This window comes from Zalophus californianus, chromosome 7 (assembly GCF_009762305.2).
Source record: "Zalophus californianus isolate mZalCal1 chromosome 7, mZalCal1.pri.v2, whole genome shotgun sequence".
Lineage (NCBI taxonomy): Eukaryota > Metazoa > Chordata > Mammalia > Carnivora > Otariidae > Zalophus > Zalophus californianus.
This window is the reverse complement of record NC_045601.1, coordinates 131,087,105-131,112,686: the sequence shown is the minus strand read 5'-3', so window position 1 is coordinate 131,112,686 and position 25,582 is coordinate 131,087,105. Positions and strand designations below refer to the sequence as shown.

At 38.4% G+C, this 25,582-nt stretch overlaps 1 protein-coding gene across 2 annotated transcripts in view; it reads right to left on the bottom strand.

Moving 5' to 3' along the window:
* Positions 1-1,623: 1,623 nt before the first annotated feature.
* The window catches only part of TMEM170B (transmembrane protein 170B), a 30,579-nt gene continuing 6,620 nt past the window's right edge, over positions 1,624-25,582 (bottom strand). Inside the window, exons 2-3 of one of the 2 annotated variants that reach the window (XM_027602817.1) lie at positions 14,648-14,818; positions 1,624-5,678 (exon numbers count right to left, since the gene is read on the bottom strand). In XM_027602817.1, the coding sequence (XP_027458618.1) occupies positions 5,548-5,678; positions 14,648-14,818 (302 nt within the window). In that variant the 3' untranslated portion in view covers positions 1,624-5,547. Of the gene's footprint in view, positions 5,679-5,699; positions 5,888-14,647; positions 14,819-25,582 lie in introns of those variants that run through there. The other variant, XM_027602818.1, reaches the window with a different exon arrangement.

Sequence of the window (25,582 nt, the reverse complement as noted above, 5' to 3'; positions counted from 1 at the left end):
ACACACACACACACATACACGGATTGCAAATGCTCCCCAGCATGTCAGAAACATGCAAAACACACACACACACACACACACACACACGGATTGCAAATGCTCCCCAGCATGTCAGAAACATGCAGCCCCCTCTCCCAGTGTAGTTTACAGACCTACCACCAGGGGGCAACTGCATTCGCCCAAGCTTGAGCGCCACATAAACACACACACACACACACACACACACACACACACACACACACACACGGATTGCAAATGCTCTCGCGCTCTCTCTCGCTCTCTCTCTCACACACACACACACACACGGATTGCAAATGCTCTCGCTCACACACACACACACACACACACGGATTACAAATGCTCCCGCTCACACACACACACACACACACACACACACACACACACACACACACACACGGATTACAAATGCTCCCCCAGCTTGTCGGAGATATGTAGCACCCTCGCGCAGTGTAGTTTACAGACCTACCACCAGGGGGCAGCTGCGTTCGCCCCAGCTTGCGCGCCTTGCCTTCCAGCGCTTCTTCCTGCCTTTAAACTGCCCGCTACTAGAACTACCACATGTTTGAAAAACCTTATCATCTTTAATCAAATAATGTCCTTTTGCACCTGAAGAGTCGCCCCTCAAGATGTTATAAAAAAGGATTAGGAGTCAGGAGAAATCATGAGCCAACTGATCGGCTCACTAGCCGATTTTCAGCACTGAGAGTCTCACCCCTGATTTTTATTTACACGGCGACCCAGCTTCTCTGCCACTGAGATCTACCAGAATTTCTTCGTGACGTTCCGTGTTCTTCACATCTTACAAACAAGTAAGGACTCTTTGAAGAGATTCTGATTAAGACGTTCTGAGAGGGAAAAAAGGTAATAGCAAGAGGGAGGTAGTTTGAGAATATTTCCGAAAATATCCTCCGTGTCTTGTGACTTCGTGGATTATCACCTGGACATAAATCAGGCAGTCTCTCCTTGCAGTTAGAAACAAGCGGGTAGGGCGTAAGCACCCCTGGTCGGTGGGAGGAAGGACACGGGAGGCACTGAAGCCCAGGTCTGCTTCCTGCAGAACCCACAGGACCCCTGAAGCCCGCAGCCCAGGCTGGCAGAGGGGAGGACCCCACACACGGAGGACACGGTTTCCCATCCCTGAAAGGAGGACAGTTAAGTCGCATGCGGCAGACATTCAATGGATGTTAGCTGAATGGTCCAAGGGAAGCGAGTGGGATAAGGCAAAGGCAGAGGAGTGAGGGTGGCTACCTCTTACCCTTTTCCTAGTTTAACGGGCAGTAAACACAGAAATTCAATCCTGCTTGCCCTGGCCATCTCCACCCCCTCCCCAACGCCCAGAAGTGGTCTTGAAGAATCTGCTCGTTTTGGAAATAAAGAAATGGAGAGGAGGTAAGGGAAGCAAGAGTCTAAGAGACACTTTTTAGTTTCTTTCTTAAAATATATGTAGGGGAAAACGTGAAAATGGAAGAAAATAGATGAATTTTACAAAACAACATATTTGCGGCGCCTGGGTGGCTCAGTCGTTAAGCGTCTGCCTTTGGCTCAGGTCATGGTCCCAGGGTCCTGGGATCGAGCCCCGCATCGGGCTCCCTGCTCGGCGGGAAGCCTGCTTCTCCCTCTCCCACTCCCTCTGCTTGTGTTCCCTCTCTCGCTATCTCTCTCTCTAATAAATAAATAAAATCTTTAAAAAAACATATTCAATTGGTGTTAAAAATGTAATTAAAACAATTCTAATGACTCTCTTCTTGATCATCTACTGCCAAATGTGTACTGCTTTGAATTCAGCAAGCGACGGGCCCTGGATTCGAGTTGGCGTGGTAGGCTTAGCGTCTAGAATTCTGCGCGCTCTGTCACAGTAATGACAGCTCAGTTACGGAAGTCCATATGGTGGCTAACCTGGGAACACCAGACTCTTGGGGCAGGGGAACAGGACTTAAACTCTCAAACAGAATTGGGAAGTGAAATGTCCCGACCTTTTTAGGATTTACAATCACCTTGCTAGCTCCTGGTGGACTCCAGGGCAGGGACTTCCTCTCAGTCATCCTTGTACTTACTATAGAAATACTCAGGGCAGCACTGTGGAAACAGCAGACGCATGTTTACCAGACTGAATGAGTTGGCATGGAAGTGCCGGCATGAGCCCAGTAATGTGGCAGCGCCATTTGTCTCTTAGTTAGACCTTCTTTAAAGGCCTTTTCAACAACACTCTTTGATTTCCACTTACCCCTGTTCCTTCTGTCACCAATGCCTGATATATGGGGCAGCTCATTCCCTTATTTCTCACTTAAAGTACAAACAAAACCCTTAGGTTCTTTTGGGCTGTGGAAATGTACATTGCAAATACTAAGAAAGTACATCGGGTAACAGACTATAGGACTGCTTAGTACACAGTAAGATCTAAAGTAAGAATGATTAAGCTGCGGACACGGAATATAGCCACCATTTAGAAATGTCCTAATTCTAGGCAACCAGTGGAGTCATCCCATGGGGCAGATCACTCACACCTCCTTCATTTAAAAGTTTTACATATTATTTGTAGCCTCAATAGGCCCCCCTGACTGATTCTGATCTATGGACAGTTCTAACCAGTATGTTAAATAATAATTAGTTTGGGCATATTGGCATAGATCTCTTCTTTGGGGAATTGATTTCAACATCAGTAGTATTATAGTAAACATATTTTTTTAATAAAGGAGTGTAAACTCTAAAGGATTTCCCCCTTCCTGCATTTATCACAAAGAAAGTTTACTGCTTAATCATACATAAATTTTAAGACAGTGTAACCCAAATACATCAATAAGGGCTTTTGTCAAAGCACAAACAAGGGTCAACAGCACTAATAAACCAAGGAAAATTTCTCCAAATTAAAAAATCTCAAACATCCTTACTTATTTAAAAGATCATTCAGCTGAACAAATATATAAAATTCTCTACTAGAACATGAAAGTGTTCACTGAACAAAAGCTTTCCAATTAGACTATATTCATATATAGCAGCTTTACATATATGTATATAATGATATATATGTGTGTGGATATATATATCATTAAGCATTTGTTGTCTGTAGGAAAACCACTGATTTAAAAAAAAAAAATCTCGGCCTAGAAATAGCTATTAAGACAATTTCATCAACTCACACTATTCAACTGCATTTCAAAACATCAAGAGAGTGACATTTGCACAAAATCTCAATGGAAAGAACTGAAAACCAACAATTCCCCCCAATGGTTAAAAGTACATACACACAGACTCAATTCATAATGTAAAAGCAACCTGATGGGGACAGCTGCAGGACACTCTATAGACTAATTATTAACCATCCAATTATACTCCCGTTCTGGAGTAAAAACAGGAGTTAAAATCTCTTTGGCCCACACATTGATGGATTTAATGTGTCCAGGTTATTTTCCAGCTAATTTTGGATTCTAAACCATGTGCTCCATATTCCCTTACCATGATAACTTTCGTAAATCATGAAACAACCATATGTTAAAATAAATATTCATATCGTAGATCTGAAACAATGTGAACACATTATTGGCAACTCCTCTCAAAGAATATGAACACTTGAAATTACCAGTAGAAGAGCCAAAGTAAAGGAAGAACACAATTCAAGTCTAAAAGAAAAGGAGAAATCAAATGGACTTGGAAAGTTTATGCCTAAATTTAATTTGGGAAAACATCAGGAACATAAAGAACACATGAAAAAAATTTTAGGCTTGTACACAATAAAAGGAATCAATTTTAAGATTTACTTCAAAAATCTCCAGGGATGCATAGTTGCTTAATTGTGTCTTTAAAAACAGATTTCCAAGCCACAGCATTAGTAAACCCCCAGAAATGGCTTCCATACTGGTAAAAGTATCCCTTACTCCAAGTCCCTATTTTTGCATCACTGAAACACATTCTGCTTTTCGGTGGAGAAAAAGTGGTGTGGGTAATGAAGGCCTTAAATCTGAATGGGATCTAACAGAAACCTACTTTTTACCAAATCGGGTCATAAAACAGTGAGGCTAGAGTATGCAGATTATCTTTTGGACTGCCCTTAACTTCATATTTTCTGCAGTGGCTTTTTGAGTTAGCACATTTATAAGAGGACCTGGTATTTAAAACAATCTCAGTAGGCGACAAATTCAACCAGGTTCTGTTTCCCTTGCTCCTTAAAAACAATTGCATCTTGCCAAAACCTCTTAAAATGTTGTATTACTAAGGATTTTTCATTCTAATAAATGTCATCACTGATTCTAGGAAACTTAACAGCGCAAATCGAGAACCAAATAACGGAATCACTTTAATATATGTTCAGTACTGTACTGATATGCTGAGATTAACTGCCAAATTTTTAAATTACTTCTTATATTCCCCAATTTCTACTTAGTGAAATTGTGTTACCACATGCCCAATGTAATGTAATTACTCTTCTTATATAACTTACTTGTTACTTATCTACAAATGAGGCTCTTTGTTTTCACAGCCTAATTTAGGCCACTCTTTAAATATAGGTAATACCCCAGAATGAAAGATTGTTTATGTTTTGTCAAAAATCAAGATATATGCAACAAGTAATATAATCCCACCGAGATACTAGTTATAAAGATACTTTCTCCATGAGATACATGGCAAAAACTTTCTTTAGAAGGGTCAAAGAATGCAACATGCATTTCAGACTTCTTTTCTTACAAAGTTTATAAGAAAATTTTCAAATTATATTTCAAAATATATTTTTATGACACACAAACTACAGTCAATGTGTGTGACCCATAAAGTTTTTGAATTCGTATCAATAGAATAGTTACGTAGGAGGGAAACTACTAAAAGAGTGTTATTTAAGTGAGTGGAAAGGATGCACCCTACGGGTCTACTTTGAGTCCTTAAAAGAGTTTAGCTAGTTTTCCATTAAGTATTATTTTCCACATAAATTAAAGTAAATAACAATAATGCTTAAACATATTAAAGCCCTAAATCCCAGAAACGTTCAACATTAAAAACCAAATAGTTTACCTCATATTCAATGATTCAGTGTTCAGCACTCATACGGGATTTAGCGTCACGAAACAAAAATCTCACTATGTTACCTGAATTCATGTCAAATATGGTTCACAGCACTCATCTACATCTACACTTGCAAATTGTCACATGATCCATGTTAAAAAAAAAAGAGAGAGAAAAGAGTTTGGCACATATATCAATTCCTCAAAACGTCCCTGTAACTTAACACAACACTGTTAAGAACGATGAGTCAACACCAATGTTAACCTGATTGGCAGCTAAGCAAGGTGCTTCTTCCTGTAGCTTCCTGTCCTGTGATGCGCCTGGCCCGGGACCGAGGCACGTAAGGTGCAGTGCGGTAGTGCAATCACTTGGACACCAGAGGGCGATCTTTGCACACAGCTCAAGGCCTTCGGCTGTGCCCTGCTCCTCCCACGTTCTCCTCGTACGGTTTCATTCCCGCTCCTTCACAACGCCGTGTTCTGAGAATCTGTACATCTGTTTCCTTATGTGAAGTAAGACATTCCCACCGAAAGCTCAGAGTGTGGCGAGGATCCTTGAGAAGGAGATGATTAATGTCAATACAGTCTGTCCCACGCCCCACACCAGCGCCTCCAGGGGGGCCATGTTCTTCCCTGCAACTCGGTAGATGCCCGCAACTGCTGCGCCTGGATGAGAAGGGACAGAGAAACAAACCAACACGTTCATTCCCTTCGCAACACGTTGCACCGTGGCGACGTCAGATCGCTTTTCATCTCAGCACCCCAGAGTCCTCCATCATGCTCATCTTCTAAACTGTCCACGGAAGTTTCCGTGTGATCGGTACAAGTCACACTTGACCACATCACTTCACTGAAAGACAGGCTTTGCTATTCAGCTGCAAAATACATATTTACAGTACATGCTGTTTACTTGACACCAAACATGTTCATAAACCATGAATAATTTGTTATTGTAATCTCTCACCTGGGCGTTGAATTGGACAGACAAAACAAACATGTCTGTTTTTATAAACATACAACTCAACATACTGATAATTATAAATGAAAATACAGAAAACTACACAATTTAATGCAGTTTCTAAATTATTCAAGTAATTTTTAAAAAATTAATTCTTAAATGTGATATAAAATATCAGAATAGTTGACTACTACATTTCAGAATCTACCATATAAAGTAGTTTACTATGTCTTTTTAATAAAGCATACAACCATAAAGTTATTTAGAGACTAGTATCTTGACATCTAATAAAAATGGAAGATGCACCTGACATCTGTTCTGGGAAAAATGTTTTGATCATGCACACTTCTGAGAATTCGAGAATCCCAGAGTTACAGGACTCTCAGAGCCCATCTGATTCAACACTTCACCTTATTAATATACTATATATACTGAAACATTTAAATTAGAGTACACCTCTCCAGCACTAAGTTTTCAAAAATGATCCAAGAAGTGGAAAATCTAAGCACTTACTAGCTCAGGCTTCCTAGGAAATGGTAAGCAAATGTGTCAAGTCAAACATCTCATGCTCATATGAGGTGAAGAGCATGGGTTTTGGAGCCAGACTTGGGGGTCAAACTCTGAAATCCACTCCCTAGCAGATGTGCTACAAGGGACAATCACTTAACCTCTCTGTGCCTTATTTCCTCAACTGTAAAATGGGTGGGAAGGAAGATGAAGAGTGAGTGGTCCTAGTATGCACTCTGAATTTTGGCTAAGAGCTGTAATCGTAGTAAATGAGAAAGGTATTTCCAATCAGTGATTCAGCATTCAGTAAATGGTGTTGGAACAATGAGCAGCCATTGGAAGGAATAAATCTAGGTCCCTACTTCACATCACTCCCCAGAATAAATTTCAGATGGGTTAAAGAACAAAATGTTAAAAACAAAGCTATAAATGTAAACTTTAGAACAGAAGAGAATATATCTATGATCTTAGGAAAAGAGGACTGCATAAAAAGGAGCAAAACGCCTGAAGGGACAGACGAGAAAAACACCTGATCCATGTCCAGAGGACACACACACACACATATATGCACATATAACCAAGGCAGGACTTGTTGTAGTAGCAAAAAACAAAAACAAAAACAGAACACCAAAAGTCAAAAGCAAGAAGCCAATATCCTTCAGTGTGGAGTGTGTAAACTATATCAAGCCCACACTATGAAACCCATACAATTTCAAAAGAAAAATAAAAACCTAATGAACAGAAAGAACCTAAGACATTATTTATGCAACAAAGAAATGAAACCTAAAACTATATATATTCTCTACTAGTACATGCATCCATCGTATGCATGTGTGCATGTATGTAAACATTTATATAAGTAAATATGAATGAATGTAATATTCATATGTACATACAATCGGGGGGCATATAAGCCAAACTGAAAATAGGGATTACAACTGAGAAGAGCACTAGTTTGGCAGTGCTAGTCCAAAGAGACCTTTGCCTTATCCATAATGTTTTGCGTTTTACAAGGAGAATATGCAATCATATATTACTTATGTAATTAAAATTAATTTTAAAAATCTAACAATTTCCACACCAACTTGCCTATACTTCTCTATAATTCCAAGAAACTTTCATCTTCAAGGTCAGAATATCTTTCAATCCTCTTTTCCAAACTAAAATACTTGTACATAATAACAAAGTTCACTGAACTCCTGATATAAAGTAGTAAGGAATAAATTATACTTTAAGCTGGGTAGCAAATGCTCGTAGAATAAGAAAAATTGTGTACATGTTCAATGTCAAGCGTTTCCTACGTGACTAAAAGAGGTGGTGCTTATATTTAGTATTTCTGTGCCTCTGAAGTTCAGGGTGGGGTCCTTTGGCTGGAGATGGAGGGCCCAGGAAAGCATGTTTTGGGCATCTCCTGTAGGGGTTTAGAATTTAATGGAGGTCAGGAGCCATGGAGACACACCCGAAGAGACAAGTGAAAAGGAATAAGAAAAAGATTTAAGGCACAGAAAATGAGTACTGAGAACCTTTCCACTCTACTGTCATCTTCTTTCCCACAAAAGCTGACTCCTTTATCAAGTATTTGGCTGGTCTGGTGATTAAAATGGATTTCACACTGGAAGGCCCTGATGTTCGAGGGAAAACAAACGCAACTACTAAATAACCCATTCTTCTTTAAAATCTTTCAAGGAACAGAGGACAAGCCCTTCAAGCCTATATAGTGTTAGATAGAAAAGAAAACAAACCACCGTTTTCTTTCCAGTGGATAATGAGTTAGGAAACAATTCGGAAGTTACAACTTCCCTCCAAAAGAAGTAGATTTACAGAAGTCCCCACTGCCTTGTAGAATCTCACACCCAGAAGCACTGGTCAGAAAAGAGTGTACCAGTGGAACTCTCAATCTAAAAGATCTGCAAAAAAACAATTTTGTGTGCCTAATAAATGAATTTGGAAGGACTGCTACTGAATATTGAGCAGATATGAAAGAGTATTTATAAAAATATATGTAGAGGCTCCTCGGTGGCTCAGTCGGTTAAGTGTCTGACTCTTGGTCTTGGCTCGGATCATAATCTCAGGGTTGTGGGATCCAGCCCCCACGTCATACTCCATGCTCAGTGTGGAGCCAGCTTGGGGTTCTCCCTCCCTCTCCCTCAGCCCCTCCCCACCAAATAAATAAATCTTTAAAATATACATATATATATAGATAGATAGATTATAAATTGACAACAAATTCCCAAGTACCATCATCCAACTGAAGAGAAGAATATCACTATTTCCTTTGAAATTCCTGTGGACTCTGCTCAATCATATCCCATTCCTTCCTTGAATTTGTTTTTTATCATTCCCTTGCTTTTTGTCAGCTTTACCACCTTCATGTATCCTAAAAATATATATTATTTGGTTTTTTAAATAAATTAATTTTATGTAAATTGACACTATAAGCATTCTGGAATTTGGGTTCAATATCATAGGTCTGGAAAGCTACCCACGTTGTTGTATGTAGCTGTAATTCATGCATTTTCACTACTGCATAGAATTCTAAGCATGAATATACCACAATTTATCCATTCTAGTGCCAATAACATTTATTTCCAATCCTTAACAATGACAAACACTGATTCTATGAATATCCTTGTGCGTGACCCCTGGCCCACATACACAGTCAAAAATTTCTCTTCAATACTTGGGTAAAAGTAGAACTGCTCAGTCTTATGTTATGGGCATTTTCAACTTTACTAAGTAATGCCAAACTGTCTTCCAAAGTAGTTGAACCAATTTATATTCCAGTTACTCCATTATCTTCAGAAGCAGTTGGTATCTTTTTTTTTTTAATTTTTGTCAATCTGATAAGTAAGAGATGTCATCTCTGTGTGATCAGTTTACATTTCCCCGATAATTAATGTGACTGAACTTTTCTTCACATATTAAGAGGTCAGGAGGGTCTTCTACTTTTACGAAATGCTTGTCAAATCTTTTGTCCTTTTTTCTATTGAGTTTTCTTCTTATTATTTAATTCATAGGATTTTTAAAATATGGTTTGGGTATTAATCTTTTTATATTTATATATGTTCACAAATGTCTTCCCTCCAATTTTTGCTTTAGTTTTCCATCTCTCTACAGTATATTTTGCTGAACTTGCCAGATGAAAGGCCACAAATTTTATGGTCTTTATTTTTTTGGTGAAATACTCAGCTAAGTTATGCAAGAACAAAGAAGACCCAAGTGGGACAGGATGCTTGAAATAAACGCTGCATGTCTGGAATCCCCACTACCCACAAGGGCAGAAAGAATCACTTAGAAATAAGCGAAGCACTCCCGAGGACCGAGGGACTAGCAAATGCTGGCATAGTGAGGACGACAGGGAGAAAGCAACACTGCTGAGCTGACGTGATGTTAGTGAAAGATATGAACCTACAAGGCTAGAAGAAGAGCCACCAGTGGACGAAAGATGTCAATATACAGCAACACACCAAAGAAAGTGATCTGGTTTGCCCTCCATATTTCCTGAGAGAAAGTAGATGCGAAGCCTAAGGCAGGTTTGGTTTTAACCGTGTTGGTTCTATCAGCCTGTGTGGTCAGAGGAGGGGCCAGCGAGTTGTGGTCCACGTGTCCAACCTGCATACCACATCACACGGACATGGCACAGGAGTGAAGAATGGTTTTTACATTTTTAAATGTTTTTTTAAAAATCAAAAGAAGAATACTTCACGATACATGAAAATTTTACAAAATTTAAATTTCAGTTTCCATAAATAACGTTTTATTGCCATACAGCCATAGTCATGTCTGATCCTGAATTATCTTTGCATTCCTAGGGTAACACTCAAAAGGTAAATGAGCCTATACTTTTCCACTCCTATGCGGTCTTTTTCTTGCTTAACAAGATTACTTTGGCCTCAGCAAATAAGCTGTGCACGGCTTTTACTCTTTCCATTTCCTCAATAATTTGAATAAAACAGGAACTAAATCGCTTCTTCAAAATTTGGTAGAACTCTGTAAACTCCATTTGAGCCTGGAGTTCCTTTGGGAGGGGAGGGTCTTCAACATTTCAATTGTTTAAATATACTTATTGTCCTATTCATATTTTGTTTCTTATGCCAATTTTGACATTTTATACTTAGGAATATATCCCTGTTCACAAAACTGTTTTTATAATTCTTTATTCTATCTCTGTTATTGGGTCTGTATTTATTCTACTTTTTTCTATAATTTTCTGACTTAACTTTGTATTAAAAATTAGTTTGCCAGCAATCTATTCATCTTAGTATCTTTCCAAAGAACCAGTTTTTTGCTTTATCTTTCATAGACTCAACTCAGAAAACTGAACAGTGTTTCTCTACACCAATAAAACTAACCAATGTCATTGGAAGATAACATGCGCAACAACCATGACAAAAGAGTTCAAGAATTAACCAAAAATATACAACCCTCTTGTTGAGAAAGACATTTTTAAACTCTAAAGAAAGATACAGAAGATGATCTGAAGACATGGAAATCTAATACATGTTCTTGGGTAGAACAGTTTACTATGCCAGTTCTTCCCAAATTAACCTCTCCATTCAATTAAATTCCAATAAAAATCACAGTTATACTTTTTGAGAAACTGTTCTAAAATCTTTGTGAAAGAATAAGAGCCAATGAACAGCTATGCTAACTTTGAGAAAGAAACGAGAGGAATCTAGCCCAACCAGGTATTAAGAAATACCAAAAAAACCACGGGGATTAAAAAAAGTGAACTTGCTGCAAGGACACATAAAAAAACCAACAAATAAGCACAGGGTTCAGAGACAGATCCTTGTGCCTTGAGCATAATATGCAAACAAGGTGAATCAATGAGGAAATGATGGGTGTTTTAGTGGATGGTGTGGTCAAAACTGACTTATTACATGTGAAGAAAAATAAATACACCTGGAATCCTATCTAATAATACCAAATACAAAGTTAGACTCTAGACCAGGCCACAAATCAGGAATTTATGAAATTATGCCTGAACGCTAGATCCCTGTTTTTATAAATAAAGTTTTATTGGAAAAAGTTATGCCTATTCATTTACACACATCTATACTTGCTTTCACACCACAATATCATAGTTGAAGAGCTGTGACAGAGACCACCGGGCTTGCAAAGTTTAACATATTTCCTATCTAGCCCTTTAAGAAAATGTTTGCTGACTCCTGTTCTAGAGGAATTAAAGGCCTCAGTATTAAAGATAAAACTGTAAAATTAACATTAGGAAATATATCAGCATATCTTTTGACCTTGGTGTGGGAGAGAACTTCTTAAATTATAAACCATAAGGCAAAAAACTCTTTGAGCTGATAACATAGAATTAAGGCTTTCTGCTCAATAGATATCATAGATGATGGTAACTGATAAAAGACTGAGAAGTTATTTGCAAAGTCCAAAACCAACAAGAGACCAATACCTCGAATGTTTAAGAAACCCCATAATTTAATGAGAAGAAATCAAGAACCCCAAAAGAAAAGTAAGCACATAACTTACAGAAGCAATTTGCAGAGAAAGAAATCTAAATATATAATAAGCATAGGAAGAGATGTTCAAACTCCTTAGTGATTAGAGAAATGGAAATTAATCCAACAAAGACATAACATTTTATACCTTCAGATTTGCTAAAATTAGTCAGGTATATAATGCCAACTGATGGCACTATACAGACAGCCAGTTTCTCCCAATTTGGTATTAACCATCAAACCAACTAAAATGGAAAATCACTGTATCAGAAATAAAACCTAAGAAGGAGCAAAATATAATAGGTATGTGTCTATATTCAGTCAATATCTTATTCAGAAGAGATATGAAGCAATCTTCTGCAGACTTGAATACACAGTTGTGAGCATACTGACACAAACTGCATTAAGAAATTAAATATAGATAATATAGTCTAATTATGGCTAGTTTTCTTAATTTAAGTGTCTGCAGGTCAAAAGACTAGCCAGAAAAAAATTTTAATTGCTAACCTGGATATGAATTTTTACTTGAAATTATGTCAGACTTATCTTTTTAAGGATTTAAAATATAACACTGTAGATTCTAAAATCACTGGCTTATTTTATTCTTGGCTGAACTGAAACTAGGTAATATATGTACAAGTGCATCATTAGAGATTAACTGAAGGAGAGTGACGTTTCTCCTGCTCTCTGAGCTTTTACAATAATTTCTGCCAATAAATACACATATCCGCATACTACTTTCAACTCCTGAGCAGGCTGTTCCTTCTTTCATCCTCTGTTCATGGGTTCACAATTTCTGCAGTGGGGCCCATCAAAAACACTGGCAGTCCCTTTCAAGCCTCTCTGTATGCCACCACAGTGAATGAAACTAATTCGGATTGTTTCCTTTTCCCATAGTCCTTACTTCATGTCTAACCACATGAACTACAAGAGTAGTTCAGCTCCCAGGCTCAAGTTCAGATCACAGGCAAGGCCTCCTTTCCTCTTCCCTTCCCCAGTTTCTCCCTTCTTCCCTCCCCCGTTTCTTCCTTTCTTTCCTCTGCACCTCCTCCCCTACTCCACCCATCCCTCCAACCAGTATTTTCTGAGTATCTGTTACGATGCAGGTACTGCTTTATTGTTAGGAATACAGCAGTGGTGAAGACAGACGAGGTCCCTGCGCTTTCAGAGTTTTCTCTTGGTTTTTTTACATATAACTATATTCAGCTATTAAAACAAATTTTTCCATTGGCCTGCTTTGTCCCTTGCCAACCCCATTCAAAACGATCTTAACTTGTTTTCCGCGGCCTGCAGGAAAAAAGTCCAAATTTTCTGGCTCACCTTCTAAGACCCTCTAGGATTTGGCTCCACTCTGTCTCTCCAGCAGAATCTCCACCTTCACTATGCATAGCCTGTGCTTCGGCTAAACCTGAGTACTCGTTTGAAACCCTATCGATGGCAAAATGGATGAGGTTTTGATAAGGTATGACATGACAGATAAGGTTACAGGCTGCATGCAGCAACAACAAAACCTAACACGGAGTGACACGGAAAACCCAAACGGGGACTGAAGAAAGGATGAAAAAACTGATGACTACAGGGAAATCTAATAGATGTTCTTGGGTGGAGCAGTTTACTATGCCAGTTCTTCCCAAATTAACGTCTCCATGCACTTAGGTCCCAATAAAAATCACAGTTCTACGTCGTCCCACAACTATTTTATGAATGTCCTGTCAGTGTCAGGACAGACACAGAAACGAGGGGACAGGGGTTTTCCTCCCAACGCAAGGTGTGCCAATCCCTCCGGGAAAAGGTGACTGTCCCACACAAAAGGAGGCCTTGGAACTACAGGGGGAAAAGGACTTACTCTTATCTGGGGGGCTAGGAACCAATCAGAGAGGAAGATGTCCTTCTTGTGGCAGCAGTGAGCTGTGCCAGGCAGAAGAGAATGGCGGCATCAGCCTCCACTACCCTGGCTGTGGTAGAAATCACCAGCAGCATGGAGAAGCAGCTAGAACTGCATCCAGAAAGCGGCCGCAGCACCCTCGGGTCTCAACAGGACGCATCTAAGTCCTGGCTCACCCAACACAGCAGAAACTAGAACCGTCTCTGAACCCAAGGTGGAGTGGGGGCCCCGGTCTGGGGTTAAGAAAAGGCAGAGGGAATGACCCAAGGCCTGAGTGCGGTGCACTTCGGGCGGCACAGGAGACGAGCCGCACACAGCTCGAGGGTACTCTCACGGGGCTGATCTCTAGTAGGTCGGGGGAGATTTGTGCTGTAACAGTTTGTGTTTAAGAAGAAAGTGCGATTTTACTTTGTAGACCCAGGCAGATCGCATCGAGGACCTACGGGCTATGTTTTCACTTTTTTAAATGACAATTATCACTGGCAATTTGTGTGCCTACCTCTCTCCCTGACTAGATTCAGAATTCATTTAAAGCAAAAACTATGTCCACTAGAAAATAAATTTCCCCGTGGATTTCTGCGCCCCTTGCCAATTTTTACAAGTTGTTCTATTTCCCACAGAACCTTGCACAACGAGTCTTCACAGAGAAATACAAAAACTATCCGTTCAGTGAGTAAATGAACTGGTCTTTACCTTCCAGGTGAAGTGTGGTCAGTGCTGAAAATATCCTCCGTGGGAGATTACACTAGTGTCACAGTCATCATAAGAATAAAGTGCATATACAATCAGGTCCTTAAACAAAACGAAATCAACTTACTAGTAATCATTGCTCCAGTTACAGAAGCCAGAAATCCGATGCTGACTGCAATGAGCGAGATTACTCTCCCCTGCCTATGCCTCTGCAGCATCACAAACATCAACACGCCCGCAGCACCATGGACAAACAGAGAGGAGAAGAGAGCCCACAGAAAGATCCAGTACCACATCTCTGAAAGGAAAAGCAAAGGGTTAATAATTCTGTTGAAAACATCCTAGAAAATTTGGTTTAACAAATAGGGAGCGCCCAGGGTTTGGAGGAAGGGTAAATGAGATAAAGGATATAAAAATGCCCAGTACAGTGCCTCATACGTAGCAACACTAAATGAAAGTTAACGATGATCATCATCGCTGACGCTCGATGGGGAAAGAGTTCCAGAACTTCAGAATATTAAGGATACCCTCTGATTGGCTCTAAACGTCTCCATCATATAGCTATAATCCATCAACGTGTCTAACGAATCCCTAATTAATTTGCAAATCTCTTGGAATAAAGTTATTTAATTGCTGTTTGAGATACGATTTTCTATTTTCTACACTAAATAATAGTGTTAAGACATTTTTGAAATCTACTCCTTAATTCAAGTTGTTCCAGAAATGAACAATTTCATCTTTTATGATTTTAGGAATTTCAGGCAATTCCCCTCTTGGCTCTCAACTTTATATACTAAAGCATCACTCAGAATTTTTTTTTTAATTCTTTTTCTCGGGTCATTTTAATAGTCCTTACCCAGACCTTTCCAAGCTCCGTTGTTCTTTCTTCAAAGGGTCCTCAGTTACTGTTCATTTGGTTTAGTTTACGGTGGATGAGCGCACCTTCCATTGTCTCTCTAGCACTCATTCCCTTTTTTCTGGCCACCTGCGCCCTCCCAGTCAGCCCGTACAGCTCCTGTAGGCTTTGCCAGGTCTTTGCATTGACTCCATCTCCCTGCCCAGGCCTGTGGTGAGGTCCATCAGGGGAGGCAACTGATCCCCGCTGGGCCGATCATTCCCCTCCCCTGGGAATTCTGGATTGGGCCCTGAGGGAGCCCTGCAGTCTTTAGGTGGCTGAAGGATTTGTGAAGAGCCATTTCTGCATCACATGATGAGAGCCACGGAACAGGATGAAAGAAAAATGTATCCATCAAAGACAAGAGACAACCAAATCCCTCATTCCAGTGATTTCTAAGGCCTGCCACATTACTACCCTTAGTTTCAATGTAACATCCCAGCTTCCTTTTAATAAAATTCCTTTTTATGTAAACTAGTTCAGGGAAGTCTTCTGTTACTTAGAGCTGAAAGAGTGGACTCCAAAATGTGGGGATGTCACCTTAAGGATCATCCTCGGTATGCAAACATTCTGTAATGCAAAATATCTGCCATCTGTACTAGTATTCACTCTCTATCAAGTGTAAAAGAAAGGTCAATAAAACAGTCATGAAATAAAGAGAACAAAAATGGGTGAATAAAAACATATTTATCCTAACATCATTGCATATATACACTGCTGATGGGAATGTAAAATGGTGTAGTTGCTATGGAGAAGTACAGTGGCTCCTCAAAAACTTTGAAAAAGAACTACCATATGATCCAGCAATTCCACTTCTACATATATAGCCAAAAGAATTAAAAGCAGGATCACAAAGAGCTATCTGCACACCCATGCTCTTAGCAGCATTATTCACAATAGCCAAGAAAGGGAAGCAGCTTGAGTGTCCACCAACGGATGAACGAATGAGCAAACTGCGGATGGCACACCCAATGGAATATTATTCAGCTTAAAAAAGGAAAGAAACCCGGGGACATCTATGACAGGGCTGAACCGTGAGGACTTTATACTGAGTAGAGGAAGCCAGTCACAGAATGATAAATACTGTACGATTCCATTCACATGAGGTGTACCTAAAGCAGTCCAATTCACAGAGAGAACACAGAATGATGGTTGCCAGGGGCTTGGGGGAGAGGGAAATGGGTGCAGAACTGCAGTTCCTCAAGACTAAAAAGATGTGAAGATCTGTTATAAAACAAAGTGAAGGTACTTAGCACTACTGCACTATACCCTTAAAATAGTTACGATGGAAAATTTTATGTGTTTTTTTAACCACACTAAAAAAATAAACTTTTTAAAGTATGGATATAAATTTCAAAGATAATTATTTTAAGTCATGACCATAAACAAGAAACAAGCAAAAGACTTGTGAAGTGGGGTGTCTGTGTGGCTCAGCCGGTTAGGCGCCCCACTCTCGATGTCTGCTCAGGTCATGCTCTCAGGGTCCTGGGATGGGGCCCCACGTCTGGCTCCACGTTCGGCGGGGAGTCTGCTCGCCCTTCTCCCCCTGCTCCCCAACCCTCTCTCCAATAAATAAATAAATAAATGAACTCTTAAAAAAAACTCATGAAGGAAGGAAGGTGTGGATAGAAGGTAAATACTAGGGGTCTCTGGGGCAATGGAACTATTCTCTAGTTTGACTGTAGTGGCGGATACTTATACGAGTGACAAAACTGTACAGAAATAAATACAAATACACATAAATTAGTACATATATACAAGTAATACTGGTGAAATCTGAATAAGACTGGTGGATCAATGTCAGTATCATGGTTTTGATATTACACTGTGGTTTTCCAAGATGTCTTCATTGGGTAAACTGGGTAAAGGGTACGTGGGTTCCCTCCACATTATTTCTTACAAATGCATGTGAATCTACAATCATCTCAAAGTAAAAAGTTTATTTTTTTTAAAAAGGGAGGATACACAGAAAACAGATTTAAAAAATAAAATCATTTTCAGCCTGCCAAATTCTTAAGAATTAACACTTAGACTGGACGCAGTTAATGTGAAATCATTTGAAGGAAGGGACATTGGGTATATTTTCCAATGTGTGCTGAAGGACCACGCATGCTTCTCAATGGCATAAGAGACAGGTGCTGGTCATTAAGGAAAAGGAGACAAAGCTTGCCTTTTAAGGTTTTTCTCTTCCAGCTTTCAGCAGAATGTTTTCATGCTGTCACTCCCAAACAAATAGCTTCAATTTATAATAAATGCATTAAGGACAAAAAAGCTTAACCTGCTCAGAAGATATTTCTATTTTAAAAGATGTAATTTTTCAAGGGGGGAATATAAGGGAATAATAATATGGAGGCATTTTCATCAAGGGAGCTCTGAGATAAGAAAGGCTCCATAGCAACAGGCACGTACTCAATCATCTGCCTCGTATCCCAGGCCCACTTCTGATAGCTTACCAATCTACCCCAGAAAGCACTTTTCTTTGTTGTCCTTGAAATACAAATAGAGTGAAAAAATTCTTGACTATATTTAAGACTATGAGTGAGGGATTATTTGACATTATAAGTAATGGTGTTTGCTTAGTGAATACATAGTTATTGGCCTCAACAATAACTCTGCTTGAGCATTTGGAAATGTAAATTTTAAGTTTAATGTTTCATAAGGCCCCAAGATATCAAAGAATTATACAACTAAAATAAAACCTCAAATAGTCCTCTAGTGACCAGGCCAGAGTTATCCCTTAAGCAGACTGAGCACAAACTACCTAAACTCAAATTTATTTTCATATTTCTTTTTTAAAAAATTATATTATTTATCTTAGAAAAAATTGAACTCTGCTAAGAATATCTATAGCTAACTTAGGTTTCACGTTATCATTATGATTGTGAATTACCTGATGGATACGCACAACCTGGTCCGTGGGCAGGGCCTCTGAAGATCTTGATCTGCTCTGCATAACAAAGTCTGTCTTAGGCCCTGCTCACTACTGGCAAACACAGGAAACCTACCCGGTTAGTTCAGGTGAAGAGAACTGCAGGACCCTAAGAGCAGAGCAGGAACAGATGTCCAGGAGCCCTAGAGGAAGGACAGGTGCTAAGAGGACAGGCATGGAATACCAGCTCTTCTTCAACTGTCTAGGCCATACAGTTAATGTGGACATCCACAGGCCCAGGGGTCCCTGTCCACCCCACAGCCCACCTAATCCAAGCTTCCAGCAATTGAGCAACAGTGAAAGGAAGACAGGCCAGAGGGAGACTTTGCTAGTGCTAAACAAGATGCAAAATAAAATTTAAAAAATACAATGCATGAAACAGAAAACTCTGAAGCCTGCCATCCACACACTCGCCTTAATTCACTGGAAGGAAATATTCGTTTTTCCTGGGCACCTCTCATAATGTCCTCTGGTTATTTTTCCCTATTCAAGGCTGTCCATAATCTTCATTCTAAACAAATTTTGCCTGGATTGTTGCACCGGAGAACTGTGATGTGTCCCGGCCTCCAAACAATACTAGAAATAGCCTTGCTCCCAATCTGTATCTCTCATCAGCTCCCGTTGCCAAGTTGCTCAAAAATTATCTTCTGTGCTTTTGTTTTTAATCCTTGGACAAAATTATTTATGAGAAATGGTTTTCTCTAGTTGTCTAAAATGTATTAAATGAGTAAAAACAAGTCAAAGAATGGTACATACTGTACAATCCTATTTGCTTAAAAATGTTTGTTTATGTACAGAAAAAATGCACAAACAGAAAACTTGTCAATGGCTATTTTTTAAAGATAAGAGATGGGTGATATTATTTTATACATTCTTTACTTTTTATTTTTCAGCACCTGCCTGAAAAATGTATTTTTTTAATTTTGCTGCAAACATAGTCTTTAAAAAATAGTTTTTCGTTCTAAAATTCATCAAAGAAGATGCTCTACTAGGCCAAAGGTTCTCAACCCAGACAGCTCACAAGAATTACCCTAAACTAAAGCAATCTCTGGAGGTGGGATCTAAACAACATTTTTGTCAACTCTACCAAATAACTACAACATGCCATAGAAATAGAAATCACTACTCTAGGCTAAAGTTACATAAGAGATACTTAACTAAAAAATCCAAAAGTCATAAAAACAACAAAACCGTCTCATTAGACAAACACTAAATGTATTTTTTAATCCTCTAGAGAATATCTCACGCTTCTAATAAAATAATTAACAGATACTGAACGCTTACTGTGTGCTCAATATAATCTAAGCCTCAAGCTGAAAATACCATGCCAGTAAGACCATATGTTGAAGCTGTTCATGATTTCTACCTTCTTTATAGAAATGGTCCGCGTTGTATGTTTAAATAGTCTGTGTTCACATTAGATTATCTCAAGCTTTGGTCTCATTCCAGCAAATCTAAAGTGTGGAAATCACTCCCCTTAGTTTCCAACATCAATGACTTCTCAGTTTGGGGATGCGTCTCACATACGTGGCTTATTAGACTCTTGGAAAGATGATGCACTTATAAATTGAAAAAGTCCCCTAGATCAGAGGTCAGCAAAGTAGGGTCCATGAGCTGTAGCTGGCCCACCACCGGTTTCTGTATATATAGTATGTGAGCTAAGAATGGTTTCTGCATTTTGAAGTGGTTGAAAATCAAAAGAACAATACTTCATGACACATCAAAATTACACAGAATTTGAATTTCAGTGCCCATAAAGTTTTACTGAAACATAGTCATACTCATCCAGACTGTCTATGGCTACTTTCATGCTATAAAAGCAAAGCTAAGTAGTTAATGACAGAGATCATATGACCTGCATAGCTGAAAATATTTACTGTAGCACTTTAATTAATTTAACATAGTACTTCTATATATTAGCAAGAGCTGACACTTTGAGTGTTTAGTTAATGATACTTCAATGGCATATATTCTAATACCTCAGGTTCTTCAGAGCACAGTATGTAGCTGATGTTATGGGGAACAGAGGCTTGAACAAGGACAATGTCAAGAAAGGTCCCAAGAGGATTCACTGTCACATATGAATTTTTAAAAATAAGTTTAATTTAACCAAATGATAAACATATTGGAGATGGAATGAGGGTAAAGAAAATAGGAAAAACAATTCACTGTCAAGAAATAAAGCAATTAATAGAACCAAACTCAGGAATGACCCAGACTTTACAACAACCAGACAGGGACTTTAAAATTACTATAATTTCCATGTTAAAGGCTCTCGTGGAAAAGGTGGAAAACTCACATGAACAGATGGGGAATTTTAGCAGAAAAATGGAAATTCCAAGTAAAATTCAAATGGAAATGCTAGAAATTTTTTAAAAAGTTAACAACAAAAACCATAATATCTGAGATAAAAAAATTCCTTTAATGGTCTCACCAACAGACCGGATACAGTTAAGCAAAGAATCAGTAGATTTAAAGAAGGACCAAAAGAAATTATTCAAACTAAAATATGAGAGAAAAAAAGAACAGGACAAAAGGAGGAGGGTACGGGGAAAAGGGAATCACCCATTTAAGAGCTATGGAACAATTTCAAATGGTTTAACATACACGTAATTGGAGTCTCAGAAGGAGAAGAAAAAGAGAATGGAGAAGAAAAATATTTGAAGGGATAGTGGCCGAAAGTTTTCTAAAAATAATGAAAGATATCAAACCACAAATCTAAGACTCCCAGAGAATCTCAAGCAAGATAAAGACTTCCCAAAATAACCAAAACACAAGAAAATAAAAAGCCACACACACGTATCTAGATACATCATAGTGAAATGACTAAAAATCAAAGATAAAGGGAAAATACTAAAAGTAGTGAGAGAGGGGAAAATCACTTTACATATAGAGGAACAAAGATAAAAAATATAGCAAACTTCTCATCAGAACCTATCAAACCAGAAAACAATACAGTGACAGTTTTTTAAAGACTGAACGCGGCGGGTGGCGGGGGGGGATACTTGTAAAGCCAGAAATCTATATTCCAGAGAAATAGCTTTCAAAACTGAAGGTGAAATGAAGACTTTTTTCAGAAAGAAGAAAAGCTGGGAGAACTAATTGCCGGTGGACCTACAAGACATACTAAAGGAAGCTCTTCAGACAGAAGGAATATGATATTAGATAAAAGCTTAACTCTATACGAAGAAATGAACAAAAAAGAAAGTTAAAATGAAGGTAAATGTGAAGGACATTTTTTCTTATTTTTAATCATTCTTATCGGTAGTATTAACCAGATTTAAAAATAAGTTGCTGTGTTTGTCCACTTGAAACCTCATTTAACATAGAAGTTGAAGCTACTGTAAATAATAGCTCTCTGCTTCTGCTTAGAGAGAGCAAGAACACTAGTTTTTAACTTTAATGGTGATACTTTCAAGGGTTGTCTTAATTCACTGCCTTTCTCAAAGCTTATGGCAACACTTATTACCCACTTACACTAAATTACCCTTTTGCCAGCTAATTATATAATTTCAAACTGTAAATTACAGTGCTTATCATTGAGTAGTAAAATAAATTTCTTTAAAAACCAAGTTTTTTTTAATTTAAAACAATCAGAATATCACTGCTTTAAAGAAATCAGGTTAAGGCTATTTAAAATAGTTCAAAAACTGTTCTATATTCAAGCCATAGTACTGTCTTCCTAAAAGATGTCATTCAACTTGTTCTTCCTCATAACTGATTAACTACTCAGTTACAAAAGTATAAGAATTAAATGCCAAAATCTGAATCTATTATGAAATTATAACAGCATTATACAATGGTTTCAATGTTATTACTTGTATGCCCTCAAGTATCTTAAATAATACATGTCATACTAAAAAAAAAAAGTCAGTAACAACATGTTTGTTTGAATCAGTCACTGATCTAAAAAATCTTGTCAGCAATTGATAAAATGTTTTACAATCTCATGACATAGTATTTCCAAGGGATATTGACACTGAACAGTGAAAAAAGGAATTTTGTACATCAATGAGCATAACGTACAAGGAAATTCTGGATGTAACAAATTCCTAAAGTTAAATCTAAATACAGGACTAAATGAATGACAGATCAGAAAGTGAAAGCACAACCAAGAAAATTTAGCAAGTAATACACATGCATGGTCAGAACTGTTGCTCCTCAGTAATCCTGAGGAAGCAGTTACACCACACACGGATAAACAAGACAAAATTAAACAAAGACATCCTTTCAGATACTGAATCCAGAGTTTCCTAAACCAAGTTTTAAGGAGGCCCAATCTTTAAGAGCTATTAAATGCTGTTGAGAGAACAAAGATTTTCTAGGTCTTAGGCCTCACCTTACGAATCAGCCTATTAAGTCTGAGGAAGCACCACTTAAGAAAATTTCTTAAAGAGTAAACTTTTAATTTTTACGTGCAAATGGTAAGCATTTTTCGTAACTCATAGTTAACTAAACTTTTCTCTCGGAACTTTCTGATTTCTAAATCAGCTTTCCCTTAACATCAACATGAGAATGGCTAGCATCAGACTGTATTCCACATGAGGAACCCGAGCCTGGGAAACCATGTGGCTTGCCTAACGTGCGACCAGTTAGTCGCAGTCAAGGATAAAACTCAGTTTCCTGACCCATAAATTTAAGGATCCTATTGCTTTTTTAGACTCTTTATTTGCATACAAAAATCTGAACAGAATCCAAATTATTCTGGAGGGGAAAATTCGAATGACTGCACATTATCTAAGTGTTTACATAAATATTGCTAATGTTAAATTTTCCCATATACTTCAGATCTAATGTAGCTAAGCCATACTGAATTTTTAAAATATGATCATTTAATAGGAATTATTCTCTATAGCTAATAGTTCATATAAAGACAACGCTAAAATACTAAAAATATTAAAATAATATTAATAACTAGTATTAAAAGATAGTCACTTTTTTAAAACTGGGTTTGAGCATCCTCCGGGAAATGAGTTGTTTATATTGAAAACGTAATAAGTCTTTAGTTATACCAAATTCCCTATATTAATTTGCTTTATATATATCACAATATAGCTACAAATTGATCACAAAAAACAATTTTTTAAAAATCGGGTGTTCCCTCCAGTCAGAATGGCTAAAATTAACAAGTCAGGAAATGACAGATGTTGGAGGGGATGTGGAGAAAGGGGAACCCTCCTACACTGTTGGTGGGAATGCAAGCTGGTGCAGCCACTCTGGAAAACAGTATGGAGGTTCCTCAAGTTGAAAATAGAGCTACCATACGATCCAGCAATTGCACTACTGGGTATTTACCCCAAAGATACAAATGTAGGGACCCGAAGGGGTACGTGCACCCCAATGTTTATAGCAGCAATGTCCACAATAGCCAAACTGTGGAAAGAGCCAAGATGTCCATCGACAGATGAATGGATAAAGAAGATGTGGTATATATACACAATGGAATATTATGCAGCCATCAAAAGGAATGAGATCTTGCCATTTGCAACGACGTGGATGGAACTGGAGGGTGTTATGCTGAGCGAAATAAGTCAACCAGAGAAAGACATGTATCATATGACCTCACTGATATGAGGAATTCTTAATCTCAGGAAACAAACTGAGGGTTGCTGGAGTGGTGGGGGGTGGGAGGGATGGGGTGGCTGGGTGATAGACATTGGGGAGGGTATGTGCTATGGTGAGCGCTGTGAATTGTGCAAGACTGTTGAATCACAGATCTGTACTTCTGAAACAAATAATGCAACATATGTTAAGAAAGAAGAAACAGAAGAAGCTAGCAGGAGGGGAAGAATGAAGGGGAGTAAGTCGGAGGGGGAGACAAACCATGAGAGACGATGGGACTCTGAAAAACAAACTGAGGGTTCTAGAGGGGAGGAGGGTGGGGGGATGGGTTAGCCTGGTGATGGGTATTAAAGAGGGCACGTTCTGCGTGGAGCACTGGGTGTTATGCACAAACAATGAATCATGGAACACTACATCAAGAACTAATGATGTAATGTATGGTGATTAACATAACAATAAAAAATTTTTTTAAAAAATCGGGTGTTCCCAATCCTTGAGCTCTCAATAACAAAATCACCCAGAAGAACTAGCTAAAAATGTAGCTTCTTAGACCCTGTTCTCAAAAATCCTAATTCCATAAATACGGACTGGGACCCTGGATCTGTACCTTTAACCCAACCCAGGTGATGCTGATATGCAGCAAAGTTCAGAAACTACGTTGGATTAAAGTAATTCACGGTAGGGAATGGAAGAGGGGAGGAATTTTATCATGAAAATCCAGTTCCACGACACTGATAATCGGGAGTAGTATACAGGTATCCCCTGCTTTTCAAAAGCTCCTATTATACCACTTCACTCTTACAAAAAGTCCTCCTAGATTATATGCCAAGATTTATAAGGACACATGCGACTGGACCCAGGTAAAAGTTTGGTTCTTCCTACTTGTATGAAGTTTGGTGAAAAATCTTTTTTTCTCCCAAGTTTAATCTACTCAGCTAAGGTTACTGGAATTTGATAGTCTAATGAGACATTTTTCAAATGTTTCCACTGCCATCGTTTATTCTATGATTAACTTTTATTGCTAAAATACTTAGCCACTAAAAGCACAATTAGCCTATCATACCTGATATAATCACATACATTTAATAAAGCAGTAAGTTACTTGGTCATTTCAATTATAGGAAAAGAGATGCATGCTAAATGCTTTGCACAGTATCCGGCATGCAGTAAATATTCAATGAACATAACTATTTTAGAATTTTGGTATTTATTTAAATTTCTCATCGGATACTATGGTCAATTCAACATGCTATACTCTCGGGGCTCTCTTCTTACATCTGACTTTTTTTTAATTGAAGTATAGTTGACACATAATGTTACATTAGTTTCAGGTACACAACATAGTGATTGGACAAGTCTATACACTGTACTATGCTCACAAGTGTAGCTACCATCTGTCTCCATACAAGGCTATTACAATACCATTGGCTATATACCCTATTCTATACCTTTTATCTGGGTAACTTACTCATTCGATAACCAGAGGCCTGTATTTCTCAATCCCCTTTACGTATTTTGCTCATGCCTCCATCTCCCTCCCCTCTGGCAACCATCAGATTGTTCTCTGTATTTATGGGTCTGTTTCTGCTTTTTATTTGTTGGTTTGTTTTGGTTTAGGTTCATATATAAGCATCCTCATATGGTATTTGTCTTTCTCTGACTTATTTGTCTGACTT